The 14,826-nt window shown below is 39.1% G+C and overlaps 1 protein-coding gene across 1 annotated transcript in view; it reads right to left on the reverse strand.

Annotated features, from left to right (window-relative positions):
• ntrk1 (neurotrophic tyrosine kinase, receptor, type 1) overlaps positions 1-10,764 on the reverse strand; it is a 53,973-nt gene extending 43,209 nt beyond the window's left edge. The window contains exons 1-2 of the mRNA XM_022190456.2: positions 10,681-10,764; positions 3,019-3,285 (exon numbers count right to left, since the gene is read on the reverse strand). Of these exons, the coding sequence (XP_022046148.1) occupies positions 3,019-3,215 (197 nt within the window). The 5' untranslated portion in view covers positions 3,216-3,285; positions 10,681-10,764. The remainder of the gene's footprint in view (positions 1-3,018; positions 3,286-10,680) is intronic.
• Positions 10,765-14,826: the final 4,062 nt, after the last annotated feature.

Genomic DNA, 14,826 nt, shown 5'->3' on the forward strand with positions numbered 1-14,826 from the left:
CCCTGATGTTCATGTAGTGTCTACTCTGGAAGCAGGAAAACATTTCTGGTATATAAGTAACAAGAAAAGTACTCAGAGAGTGCAGTATTCCGCTAAGGCTTCTCAGTTGTTGTATCGTTTCCGACAGAAGAAATCTTTAATAAAAAGTTACCTTGGAGTGTGTTATGCATGTGTGCGTTATGTACAGATACCAAATTGCATGAGCTAAATATGCAGCAGGATCAGAGACACCCCCATAATTTAATCAATTGTTCGTTGTATTATTTCTGATGATAAGTTCCGATAAGTTTGGTCGATTTGTAGTAGGATCACAATCATGTGATCATCAGCAGGAAGCTGACATAGTGTTCAGTTGGAGTCAGTTTCAGTGACGCTGTGCTGCTATCTCACAATGACACAGAAATCTTTAACAAATCCGTGGATCCAGAGTGCTTGCACACTGTTTTGTAGTTTAATCGGTGACAACATATTTTATTAACTCATCATATGTTTACTGTATTCTGCAAAGCAAGAAGTTACTTTACTTGTGTAATAAATATAGCAGAGAAAAAGGTGAGATATTTCCCTCTATAAAATGTAGAAAGAATGATATATTATTTGAAAGTAGATGTTTTCTATATTGTGTAGAACCACTGCCAAAAACGTACCTGCAGTCATATCTACTTGATGACAGCCACTTTCAGCATGTGGCATTGTTTCAACTTTCCAGCTCGCAGTTTGTCAGCTGCAGCACACAAACCTTTTTATTCCTGTCTGATTGACCCACGCTGCAATAATGTGATTACGGGGCAGGTGGGCCCAGGATCACCCATCGCCCTTACTTATTGGATTGAGCCAAGTGGGTTGTATATCATCTATTGTTCCCGAGTGGGGGCATTGACTGGCAATTCACAAAATTGAATTTATAACTCAGCTTATGATGAATTTCGGCCCCTGTTCCACAGTTAATGGCCCCTTGTTTGTTCCGCGTATCGGCTGTATTCGCCTGCACTCCCAATACAGCCAAGTGTTGTTGTTTGCTGGCATGTTGAGCACCACGGTAAACAGAAGCCCGCTTGCTTATTGATTGGATGTTTCAGAGAGAATGTCAAGCCTCACCCTGAGCTTTACGAAACACTTTTAGCTGCAGATACAAGGACATACCTCTGAGGTAGGCGAGAGAGAGAAAAAACAGAGAGAGGGAGTGAGGAAGAGAAGGAGGAGCAGGGAGGGGTATAGGTGAATAGAGGTACAAAGTGGCAGTAAATTGACTTGCTCCACCGAAATAGCGTTTCACAAATGTAGTTCCTTCCTAACAAGTGCTAATTGCTCAGATCTAGGGACAGGAACAAAGAGAGAACAGCGTGGCGGTGCAGAGAGTGACATTTAGTTTTCCATGTTGGAGCTGATAGTGGGTTGCATAATAATACAGCAGCCTTCTTTAAATCACAGGTGGTCATTTTCAACTTCTTTTTCTGAGCAAAGTTTTAAACAGCCAATGTTAAATAACAGTCATCTGCTGTAGCTGACTGAGAAGTCGCACATCCGGGCTCTATGTGAGAGATGTACTCAAACCGATTCCTGAGAGAACAGCCAGCCCATCACTTATATTTAATGATGAAAAAAGAGCAGCATGTTTGGCTGTAAAGAAGTACCTACATTAAACTAAAGTAACCTCCAAACCACAGAAGCAAGTGATCATCAGCCATCTTCTATTTGATGTACTGAGCAGCAACTGCTGCGCAGTGAAGGAACATAAATTAGGTCAGACCAACCTTAGCGGTGCAGGCAGGTCAACAGATCATTCATCAAGAATGGAATTTACATTTGAAACACAATAATTGAAAAATACTCTCTCCCTCCATGTTGCAGATTATAAAATGTGGATTTTAATGATTTGTTAATCTTATTAGTCTCCTAAATGAACTACATATCTTCCACACGCAACAAAAACATAAAAAAAACGCCCAACAAGTGGATCAATTGCCAGAAGTTTAAAATTAGTTTAAGCAGATGCACTTTGATGATAAGTTTGCATCTTTGGATTTAAAAAACAAAGGAATTAAAGCTGATTAAGTCCTGAGTGAGTGTTTATACGTGTTCAAGTCTTTGTAAATGATGGAAAGATTACACAAAAGAACAACCTCCACAATTAAAAGCAAACTTAAAACACCAAATCTGGACTCCTCAGATGCTTTGATTACTTCAAGGCCCCACTTTGACACATCAGTTGAAGATGTCTGTTCAGGTCACACCAAATCTATTATTGATTCCCAACAGTCCAAGCACGTAAACTACCCCACATCACAGGTAGCGGTAGATTTACGTTACATGAAGCAGCACCTTGCTTTGGCTAATGCTGAAAACAAGCAGCACATGATACTAAACTGAGCAGAGTCTGACTGCAAAATAAAGAGAACTAAAACTTGGAAGCTTTGTAGACAATTTGGATTTCACTCAGTGCAGTCTTGATGGAGATTCTCCAAAACTTTGGCAAGACAAACATTATCTTTTGTAACACACTACTGGACAACACTGTTTATGACAGACCAATATGCTCTCCACATAAGACAGACCAGAGCTCATTGTAAGTTGAATCTGACTGTATTAAATTGGGAAAAATAAATAGAATCATATCTGGACTGCAGCTTAAGAGAAAAACTGGGAACCTAGCATGGAGAGGAGCTGGTTGTTCTTAGCCAAAGACGTATAAAGAAACTTTGTAGTTGTAGTAGTTTGGAATACGCAGCTGTTTACCTGCTCCAACTTTTGGGTACTTATCGTTCATCTAGACAACCTTACCAATGACTGAGTAAACATACTCTCCTAAACTGTATAAAACCATACATTAGTCCACATCAGATATAAAAGTTCTTAAATTTTTTTCTGCCATTTTGAGCAAATTTAGCACCCAATGAATGCAAACACAAACAGATAAAATCACACTTGGCAAACCACCAACATCAAGTAGAAGAGCGCATCCGACACACTCATGCTCATTCAGAGGTACATGCAGAGCAGGTGACACATCATACTCACATCTCTGTCACGTTCTCGCTCTCTTGCTGTACCAGCAGCGGGATGCTGGTTATACCATTGGGCTCCAGGCACTGCAGCATGGTGAAAGAGCACCGGCAAGCCGACGGGCATCCTCCCAGGCTGGGTGCCGGAGCCAGGCTCAGCAGGGCGAGCTCCAGGGGCAGGAGAAGCACCAGGGCCCGCGGTGCCACGGCCATCTCCAAAAGTAGATTTTATCTCAGCACCACTGGGGAGGTTAGGCGGCTGTAGCTGGAGTTTGTGTTTCACCTAAAGAAGAGTAAACAAAGAGTGGTGAGGAGGCTTCACACACTCTTCTTTTGGCTCTCTGGCGGACTTGAGATCCCAGCTGGTCGGGGTCTGGTGCTGAGCCACAGCTGTACTGAGCAGCAGGAGGGGCAGGCAGGCAAGCAGGCAAGGGGCCCCTGGGACATGGTAGTGGTGGGCTGCTGCCTCTCTTTTCCTCCCTCTCTCTTCCTCTCCTCCACAACAAAGGGAGGAGCATCACAACATGGGCCAGAGTCACCAGACACCTCAGAAAGCTACGGGGGGGGGGGGGGGGGGGGGGGGGGGGGGGTGGGCAGGAGGTGAAGGGTGTGTGATGATGAGCAGAGAAGATGGGATATGGTGGTGGAGATCTCATCAGCCCTCCCTCCCCCTCCCCCTCCCCCACGGGTGAGAGGTCTGCTGTCCCGCCAGCAGCTCGAGGTGCAAGCTGAGCCAAGAAGTCAGGACTCTTGGGTGGTTGGATGCAGGCAGCAGTGCTCCCACACTGCTCTAGCAACACCGTACTGTATCTGGACGTCCCGGGAGAATTGATTGTTGGAAGGTTCATGATTGTTGACACTTAGGAGGTCAGCAATGAATTTAATGGCTGTGCAAATGTAAGGAGGGGGAGCACATGCTATTTGCAATAAGCTGCTTCTCAACAGTGTGATCTCCCAACAGGATTTAATGATAGGAAATGAAAGCGAACGCCTGCAGGTTTCAGAGTTTGTTGTTTTTCCAGCGTTGGAACATTTACAGCGTTTAGCGCATAAGTTGTATCCTGCACATATTCAGGCTTGACAGTCAGGTACCCAATCAATCAAAACTAGAAACAATTCAACTTTCCTCCTAAATTTGACAGCTAAAGATCTTGACATCCCCACCTGAACCATTAGACCTCAGATCCATATGGGTTTTGATCCACGTTCTATTCAGCCAGGTTGGGTTCTGTTCTCATCAGGTTGGTTTAACGTTACGTATAATACCCGAGTGGATTCCAGAAGTGTATGTGTGTGTGTTGCACAATTGTATCATGAAGATGAGAAAATGCAGGCCTGGAAATAAGGTGTGCAAAGTTGATTCCACACCAGTGGCATTTATCATCCTTCATGGTGACAGCAAGTGGGCTTTTAACCTGAAATCGCAACAGGATCAGCCATGAGGTTTCAATCAACATGAGAGGAATAACACAAAAAATGGTTGTGTTTCACCATCTTTCTTGGCAAGGAGGATGCATTAGTTGCATCACAGCCAGGCAAAGGGAAGATGATGGATAGTGTTATATCCAGTAAGACGCAAAGTTTCATTCTGACAGTATAGTAATATTTTTTGTTAATAGCAATACGCTGCGGAATTGGGGCTGCTTGTGGCCTAGAAATTACATTGTTAGAAAATAATGCTACATTCTACAATATGTTTTAAGGGAAACACATTATCTGTTTATAACGTATCATTTTTAATCAGCTTATCTTTAAATTATTGTATTGCTTTACTATTGCTCCTTTTCAGCCCAACAGCAATATATTAGGAGGGGTTCAGAGGTGATGAGGAGATGCTTCAAACATGTTGTGGAAACTAAACCATGATTCAAACAAGTAGTTATCATTGTGAAAGTGTAAACCAAAGCGTGATATTTCCCTGAACCTAATCACATAGTTTTGGTTTCTAAACCTAAGCAAACTGCAAATGAAAATGAAAGAAAATAGGGAGTGACATAAAAGCATACATCTAAAAATAATGGAAAAGTCCTGTTGTATGCCGACTTTCAAACTGGAAGTAGTTCCCCATTACTTTACCTTTCAGGAAAAAAGTACATAAATGAGAATACAACTTAGTTAAATAGGTACCTAGCTGGGTTCCGATGTGACATTTCTCTGTTTTTCTTGAGTTCCAGCTTTTAAATAATAAATGTTAACAACTTGGTCCTGGATGTTGCATTTCCAACTCTGTTTGGGTTCAGGCACAATTTTTTTAAACAGAGATTATAACCTTCAAGGACTGTAGCTTCTCTGTAAACCTGTCGTGGAGTGCTTTTGTCTCCCCCTTCTGGCAATGACAATAATTACACAAATACTGTTACTGCGCGCTTATTACATCCATCTCACCAATGATAGTTGTAATCATTCGTCTGAAGCTATCTCCAGCTTTGTCCTAATCTCAAAAACTTTCCTTGGTGTTTTTCTCCACATTCCAGTTGTCTATAATCTACTTCATCTTGATCGTGATGTTTGCTTTAGTCTTCAGATCTACTAAACTTTGGCAAACTGGTGCAGGAAAGTTGAAAGACAGCAGATTTAAAACTCTGATAAGCTCCAAAATCCACAAAGATGCACGTAGAACTGACAGGCTTAATTACCATCTCTGGCAAGAGCTTGAATGCAATGGAGATACATTTTTAGGTAGAAGTCCTACATTCTGGCTTTAAATAGATATTGGGAACTCTTCTGCATTCACTTTGGTTCATTGTCCATTAAAATAACTAGCTTTGTTTGACAAACTATCCAAACTTTCCCTCCCAAATACAAAAACAACCCAATTTACAGTAACAGAATGCAGTGAAAAGTATGAAATCATCGCATGAGAAAACTGTAAACTTCTGCAGATTTGCTATGATTGTTTCAGCACAAACTGAAATTTCCAAATCATCTTTGACAGGTGAGTTTATTAGCAAAATGAAACAGCAGGTGAGCTCTACATACCATCAGTGACACTGCTGCTAATCCTATAACTGTGAACATTAACCTGTGGCAAAGAGCCACCCCTACCCATCATATATATGTTCTATATAGGAGTGGAGCCGGCTTTCACCCATGGGACATGTACTGCGCCCCACCCCCATTCCTCTTAGTCACTCTGCACATGAGTAAGGTCATAGTGTTCCGACCACAATTACTGACCATAAGCTGAATAGCCGTTTTTGCTGCTGTCATCAGGATTATCTGGTGGCTTAATTACTCTTCCTCTTATGGCCCTTTTTCTTGGCCTTAGCTCAGCAAATAGTGCGGGGGGACAAGGCGCTTAATCACAGGGAATGCGTCTGAAAGCTCAGGCATGGCAGCTAAAAGATGAGAAACTGATTGGGAAGCATTTCCTGGGAGCGTACAACATATTACACAAAACAAGCATACGCAAATTGGATCATGTAAGCAGCTTGTAAAGTATAATATGTGTGCATTATTTATCAGAACATATTTATGTTCTCTTTCCAGGCTTTATTTGGCAGTTTACTGCATGGGAAGTGATTTCATTTTAAATTTACGAGGACAGAGTATGTGAATGAGCTCCTCCATGTGAATGAGCTCCTCCAGCACAATCACAGTGTCACACACTTGCTCATATTTGCATGATTCGGAACGTCAACAAGAGATAGTTTATGGACACTGAGCATATTCTGTGAAAAGTAAATACTGGTAAAGATCCTAACAAGTATGCTTTCTTTATTTAATTTTAGCAACACAAACTGTGTGGCTTTAGGAAAACAGAAATAATTACTGAATGATTAAATTTGCACAATTGGTGCCCAGAGGATAACTCAAGATTTTAAAGTAAAATATCTCAACATTTACTGGATGGATTGTCATGAAAACAGGCATCAGTGATAAATTCAGCAGGTCTTAAAAGCCAGTAAAATTACAAAGAATCAGGCTAGAGAGTAGAGGACAATAGGGAAGATTTGAAACCAAGAAGAGATGAAGGTCAAATAGAAAAAAACATTAGGCCAAAAGTAAAAGCCCATTCATGGTTTCTATCTCCATGTACAGCTTCAGACTCAAACTCAAAACAGCAGATGTGCAAATACTTTAATACATGCAAGAATGGGGCTAAGCATACACATTCCTGCTAGAGAATAGGACGGCAACCTACTGACTGCAAGAAGAGGACTATCTTAATTTATAGTCTTTAGTTTGACATAATGAAAAACCTAAAATTGTCAATCTGTCTGGTTAAATCAACAGAGAAAACAATAGAATATGTTATGGTGGAATACAGTACAAACATAAAACACACCTCAGCTGCACAGATTTCTCAGTTGTCAGATATTAAGTATTGTTAAGTATTCCATTATTGGTTTGGGTAGTTATTTATTTTATATGTAAATACGAAAACAAAGTCAGTATTTTCTTTACTCAACAGAAAATCTTGGATTGTGGACAAACAAGACACACGAGGACGTCACCTTTACAACACAGATTGACATTGTTCTGTAATTTATGACATTTTATAGACCAAACAACTAGTCAATTAACTGAGAAAATTATTGACAGATTAACCTACATTGAAAAGAACCATTATGTGCACTTCTAAAGTTCACCAAATGGGCATCAGTTGAGTAATGACAACTACAAAGACCCTCACAGACATGTGGACAAGCTAACAATAAATTGGTGATAAGTCAGAATTGAAGAATGACCATTAATGGTTGTTTTGTCAAAAAGTTTAGGATATATTTGAACAGTAAGAATTTACCAATTCTAAGTTTATTTCAGGAAACCAAGGAAGTTGATCGGACACAGATGGCTAAAGTTTGTTCAGAGCAAGGTGTTTGACCAGTCAATAAAAGCAAAGCACTGGTTCATAACTGGAAGTGATCTGTACAGTAAGATCATGACCTAAGAATTTACTAGAACTGAGCTTGTACATAACATTTGCTGGACAACAAGACCCACCTCACTGTAGGATGTTCACAATGGAGAGTAAAAAGGGCTAGAACCATCTAGATTTTAGTACACGGGGGAGTTGTCATGGATTACCTGGATACCCTGCAACATTCTAAAACAGCAACACAGCATATGAAGATTGCCAACATAACTTCTGTTCAATTGTTGATTGCCCATACTCAATTGAATTGTTCGATTGAGTATAGGTCAGAGTGATTGAACAATTGCGACATATGGCAATGATGGACATCAATAGGAATAAGAAAAAGGTTCAATAGTTTGATCCAAATGCACTAAATAAACAACACCATGAAAGCACAAAGTTCAGCTGCATGAACAAATTGCAAGTGTGCCCCCTCCATGACTCATACATCATATCTTTGGTGCTCTAGTCCATGCAGGTCTCCAAAAGGTGCATCAAAAAGTCCACTGCTGCTATCTGAGCCTCTCGCTGCCTCCGTCCATGTCTGCAGACCTCTGCTGTTGAAAGCTGTGGCACGGTTAGACGACCACCTGAAACTAAGCAACGCACTTCTGGTAGCATGATCCAAGCGCTGGTGGGTTCAACCCTGTGCAGGTTCCTCAGTATGGTGCTGCAGGCTCACCCTCAGTTTATCTCTAGGTACCGGAGTTCAAGATTTTCTTTAACGTTTGTTTATTCATTGCATTTGACTAATGTAAGTCAGTTTCTTTTAATTCCATGTCTACAAGGGCTACCAACACTGGGTAATAATGGTAATTCTACACGGTATATTTATGTGAAAATTTTCATGGCTAATTTGATTTCAAACATGTCTTCTATCTGCTCTGTGTATACACAGCCTGCAGTTCAGCCAAAAAGTCCCTGAATTTTTGCCACTTGTCTGTTGGTCACAGCTGAGTCACTAATTGGCTTCATGGTTGAGCTGACATTGAAGTTAGCATGAGAAGGGATATTAATAAAATACTACAAATTAATGCATAGATTTGGTTGGTACAGCATGTCACAGATGGGAAGTTTAAGGACCATCACAATTTTTGCTATTTCTTTGTGTTTTTACAGTTTCTATAAATGGTGAAAAAAAATCCACTGACAGGTTTAGGGTTTAGAGGGTTCAACTGAAGTGGTTACTTCAAATTAAGCCTTTTTTTTCTCCAGGTCTTTACTGAAATTAAGTCAATAAAAAAAATGATATGAACTTTCATTACATGCTTTATTGTTTTCAGCCGTATTGCTCAGCTGTAGTTGAACATCCTTTACTTGTGTTTGCACTGTTCATCTCATTCCCCTCCGGTTTACCTACAGTAATGCAGCCTATCTTACATCCAAATGAAAGCTGAGTACAGGAAGGACAAAAATACCCTCTGTTATAATGGGATACATTATAAGTCCTGATAACAATAACCAATTAAGCAATTTACATTTACTGCCCAGTCACAGCTTCTTCCACAGTTCCATGTAAATTTCATAAAGTTAAAAAGTAGAATCCAAAATCCACTGGAATTTCTCGGCTCTAAACAAAAACAATAATGTGAAGAGTTTCATTCATCAGCTAAACTATTCTTACAATGATGAACCCCAATCAATCTAAACAGTCTACACTGCATAATATGTTACAGTTGATATTCTTCCAACCTATTATATTGTAGTTGTACAGTATATTATGGAAACCATGTATTTCCCTAAAAACTATGCTCGGCATCATTACTTTCTTCTCTCTGAGCTTCTTCTTACTGCAATCCACACAATTCATTTAAGGACAATCTAATTTCCTACGAGTCATACAACTAGCTTCATCCTCACATCATTTGAAAATAGTGGACATTTGGCAGATAGCAATGGTTTCATTTCTCTCAGGGTATTTAATCCGATTACTGTTTTCATGCATTATGCTGATTGATGGACATTGTAGGGGTTAATTGCGACACTTGACTTTTGAATCAATCTCCCCTGTCACGCCGAAGATAAATACACTGGTCAGGACTCCACTCACAGGGAACAGACACACACATTGTTGCATCCTGTTCTATAGACCTGATCATGTTAGCAGCCATATCTCCACCATGTGTCCTCTCTCTGTCTCTCTCGCAAACACCAGGAGGCATAATCCAAAGAGCAGCATAAAAAGCAGTCCCAATAAACCAATGTTTGGCATGGAGATCAGCAAATAAACTTGGTGCTTCCCTCACTATCAACAGATTCTGAGAAAAGTGTCCATCTATATTGAATTCTTTTATGCTATAAAGCTCTACTGTCATCCAAAAAACCACACTGTTGCAATGAGTGACATGTTCCGTCTTTTCCTTCTGATTTAATCTCACACATATTATCCTTGTGCATTAAATGACCACACTTGTATAAAATATTTCAACATTCACATTTACTTTCCTTTGACATAAAAATTTCCTTTCACTAAAAATTACAGTATGCAGCAGTTTAAGGAAATAATTTTGTCTTTTTGGCCACAGTGGCTCTCTGAGTCGATCAAATTTTATTTCTACAGCTCTTTTCATATAGTTTGGTGGGCTTAAAGTGCTTCACAGATGGTTGATAAAGCCAGTAATAAGACAGGATAGGCAGATAGTGAAATAAAACTAGAGAATAAAGGACTAGATAAGAGATTAAAAAGAGTAAACATGAGAATAATCTTATGGAAATAGATAAAAAGCATAAAATTGAATGACAACTTAATCAAACAGGTTAAATAGATAGAAATGGAATGCATTTTCAAAGCTCATTTAAAGATTTCACTACTTTTACCTGCTCTTAGATCCTCAGGCAGAATGTTCCAACTCCAATGCCAAAAGGTTTTAATTCTGCACTTTGGAACAACAAACACTAGCATGACGTGCTTTTGAAAGAAGTTACACAATTTCAAAGTCAGTATGGAAACTTGACAAGCAACCAATGCACAGACTTTATTTCCTTTTTATTTTTCTTTCCTTTCCAAAGTTTGGCTTTCCGTTCTTTTGCATTTTAAAAGAAGCTGTATATTTTTGTCAAATATTTGGAGGAAAATATAAGTTCAATGCCACATTTTTTGAATAAGGTATTTAAAATAATAATCCACTCTTCTGTTTAGTTATATCTTTCTTGCTGGTGTCGTGTCCAGAAAGTCTGGAGAAAGTTAGAAATTCCCCTTCTATTATTCATGTTAAAAAATCTTAAAGACATTTCTACAAGCATAAAAACTGTATTTCAGTTCACTCGATATGTAATACACTGTATGTGCAGAATATTTGAGCAGGGAGGACATAACACAGGTGGACAGAAGGAGTCCAAGAGAGGCAGCACTTCTGTCAGAGCCTTAAACAATAATCAATCAGTTTCATATTAATGCCACACAATGGACAGAGAGAGAGTGAGGGCAGAGAGGCAGGGAGGGTAATAAGAGAACGAGCGGGTGAGTAAAAGCTCTTTTGGACCAAGTACAAGGAAAGGCTTTTACACTCCAAGTGGTAAATGCACATAGCTGCCATGTTTGTATGTACCCTGTGTTGCTTCTGGCTGCTTTCCACTTGCTGTGCATTGACTTGTGTACAGAACAGTGATACGATGGATTTTGTTACATACTGTACTGTACGTCGGAAATGAAAGCGAGGTACGTCACAGTTTGGCTGAGCAAACACAAAGCATGAATGTCAAGGTATTCAATAAGAGATTGTTGAAATAAATAAATACTTTTAAATGCACAGTCATAGAAGTTGCTCATATTGTAAGCACGGATTTGTGTTCCAATTCTCCTCTAACACTGAGAAAAACAGGCTCGTCTCAAAGTTCAAACTTCAACAGCTGAATGAATGTGATATAACCAAATGAGATCATTTTCCCAGCTGCTTTTTTCATGTATCAAAAAGAGAATTTTGGTAAAAGTGAATGTTATCCTATTAATGATCTGGCTCTTCAAATACAGGATGGTACTCTACCATTCAAAATGTCCAGAAATTGCTTTAAATACCTGGGCATTAATATTACACGGGACATGCAAAATCTCTTCCAAGAAAATTTTTGTTTACTGTTTGATAAAGTCAAATTAGACCTGAAGAAATGGAAACCACTTCATCCATCCTTAGCGGGGAAAGTGAACTGTATTAAAATGAATGTGCTCCCCAAGTTTCTTTACCTGTTCCAATGTATTCCTCTTTATCTTCCTAAATCTTTTTTTAAATCTATTGATAAGGCCTTAATTTCATTCATATGGGATGGGAAGAAACCCAGAATACGATTAGAGCTCTTGCAGAGGCCCAGAAATCAAGGTAGTTTAGCCCTTCCAAATTTTTGTCATTATTATTGGGCCTCAAATGTCCAAAAAATTATGTATTGGCTCCATACACCTGATGCAGACTGGTGTCAGCTTGAAGCTGCATCTTGCATCTCCACCTCTCTTAGAGCCCTGGTCACCTCCAGTCTTCCCATCTCTTTCTTACAGTACACTAATAATCCTGTAGTCATAAACACTCTCAAAATATGGATTCAGCTTAGACGGAACTTTGGGTTTAAAAACCTTCTCTATCTAAGTCCCATACATAATAATCACCTTTTCCAGCCAGCTAGGTTAGACTCGGAATTTAGACTTTGGCAGAGACGAGGCATTCATAATTTTAAGGATATGTATATAAACTCCATTTTTGCAAGTTTTGATGAGCTCTCGCATAAATTCGGCCTTCCTCAGTCCAGCCTGTTTCGATATTTCCAAGTCCGTCACTTCCTTCAACATCAGGATCCCAACTTTCCATACATAACATCACCTTCTGGTTTAGATGATCTGTTGAAATCCCCATTCAATTCAAAAAGACTTATCTCAAGGATTAGTGAATGTACGACCTCCTTAAAAAACACAACACTGGCAAGGATCAGAGCAGATTGGGTGAATGAGCTGGGGGAAGACTTGCAAGAGGACACTTGGGAGAGTGCTCTTCTAAGAGTCAATGACAGCACTTCCTGCGCCAAATTAAGCATTATACAATTCAAGATTCTACATCGCATTCACTACTCCAAAGCAAGACTGGCTAGAATCTACCCTAACACAGATGCAAGCTGTGACAGGTGTCAAAATTCTCCTGCTAATTTAACACATATGTTTTGGTCGTGTCCAGCCCTGGCTACCTATTGGTCTGCCATCTTTAAAATATTGTCAGAAGCATTGAATATAGACCTTCAACCCAACGCAGCTATGACCATATTTGGTACCTCAGATAGAAAACACACAACACTAAGGGAAAGTTACAAAAACATAATTGCTTTTACAACGCTGCTGGCACGTAGAAGAATACTATTGCATTGGAAATCAAAAAATCCACCGAAAGTATCTTTGTGGTTTAGCGACCTGACACAGTTCATACAATTAGAGAAAATAAAATATACCCTCAGGGGTTCCAGGGACAAATTCTTCTCTGTCTGGGGTCCAATGTTGAAACATCTAAATAAACTTAAAACTGTACCCACTTAATGACCACTCTGCGGCTATCTTGCATCAATATTTGTGTTTATGATTGAATCCATGTAAACCATGTCGGGGCTAGTGCACAGCTTCAATCTTGGTGAGTCTAGGCATAGGTTTTTTTTGTTTTTGTTTTTTTTTGCGGATGTATATATATAATTTTTTATTTTTATTTACTTTTTTTTTTAACATATCCAGTTTCATCTAATTTAATCATATGTTTTTTATGGATTGGTGTCCAACATGTTCTTGGGGGTGGGAGAAAAGTTAAAATATAAATAATAATATAAATAATCGTGATTCTTCTGTTTGTGTGATTATGTATCATACTGTTGATGCTCAATAAAAAGAAATTTTAAAAAAAAGAGAATTTTGAATTTTTCATATTATTTTGACTATTTCCCATATATAGTGTGTACAGCTAATAATATCATCACTGACATTTTTAAAAGGCTTTTACAAATGATTTATTCAAATTCAAGCAATGTGAAAACTGAAAGCACTGGTAGCACTGCATAATCCAATATGTCATGCTTCTCCAAAAATATTGAATATGTTTCTAATACATTCTTAAATGTTTTAAACAAACTTTCACATGTATTTACCTAGGACTGTGCTTTCAGGGTCAACTGGTCAATGTGCTCTCATGCTACCAAATTTTAATTTGTCTGACAATCAACAGTGTACATATGTAGGATTGACTAACAATAAAGTGAAATGAAAATGAAATAAGGTGGTACTTTGAAGGAAGGCTTTGCATTAAAAACACAAATGGGAATTCAAGATGGGCACTGGTGGCTCAGGTGGCAGGGCTAGTTGTCCACTAATCACAAGGTTGGCAGGTCGAAGCATGTCGAAGTGTCCTTGGGCAAGACACTGAACTCACACATAGTAAAGCGCCTTAAATGGCAGCTCTGTCACCACCAGTGGTTGAGTGAGTGTGTGAATGAGAAACACGTTGTAAAGTGCTTTGAGTACCACTAAGGAAGACCATTAAATGCTTATTAGTAAATGACAGAGATGAGTAGTTGCAGTACCTGTCAAGATACAGTTTAAAGGGGCTCTCGACTGGTAGTAGAAGTGCACTACTCAGCCAAACAGTTGCCCTGAATGAAGCTCTAGAAACTTGGGAAAAAATAACCCTATTTATGTCAAGGATCTAGTGTTTGTGGTTATACTAGTGATGGAAACATCACATCTGTTGATCACTGTGGCTACAATGTTTACATTTTGAAAATTTGATCTGAACTTGTCTGAAAGTGAAAATGAAATCACTGGACTACCTTTTCAAAATAACCTTTCTTTCATTTTCCCTTTTTTTTTCTTAGGGGATGAGGGAGCCTTGGTCGAATCACCGGGATGTTAAATCTGGTATTTCTGAAAATTCATAATACCAAACTGATGACTGATTGGTATTAAAGGGTTATTTGGTAATTTTAGCTGCACTGAAGGGGCTTGCAGCCCTG

Source organism: Acanthochromis polyacanthus, chromosome 12 (genome assembly GCF_021347895.1).
Source record: "Acanthochromis polyacanthus isolate Apoly-LR-REF ecotype Palm Island chromosome 12, KAUST_Apoly_ChrSc, whole genome shotgun sequence".
Classification (NCBI taxonomy): Eukaryota; Metazoa; Chordata; class Actinopteri; family Pomacentridae; genus Acanthochromis; species Acanthochromis polyacanthus.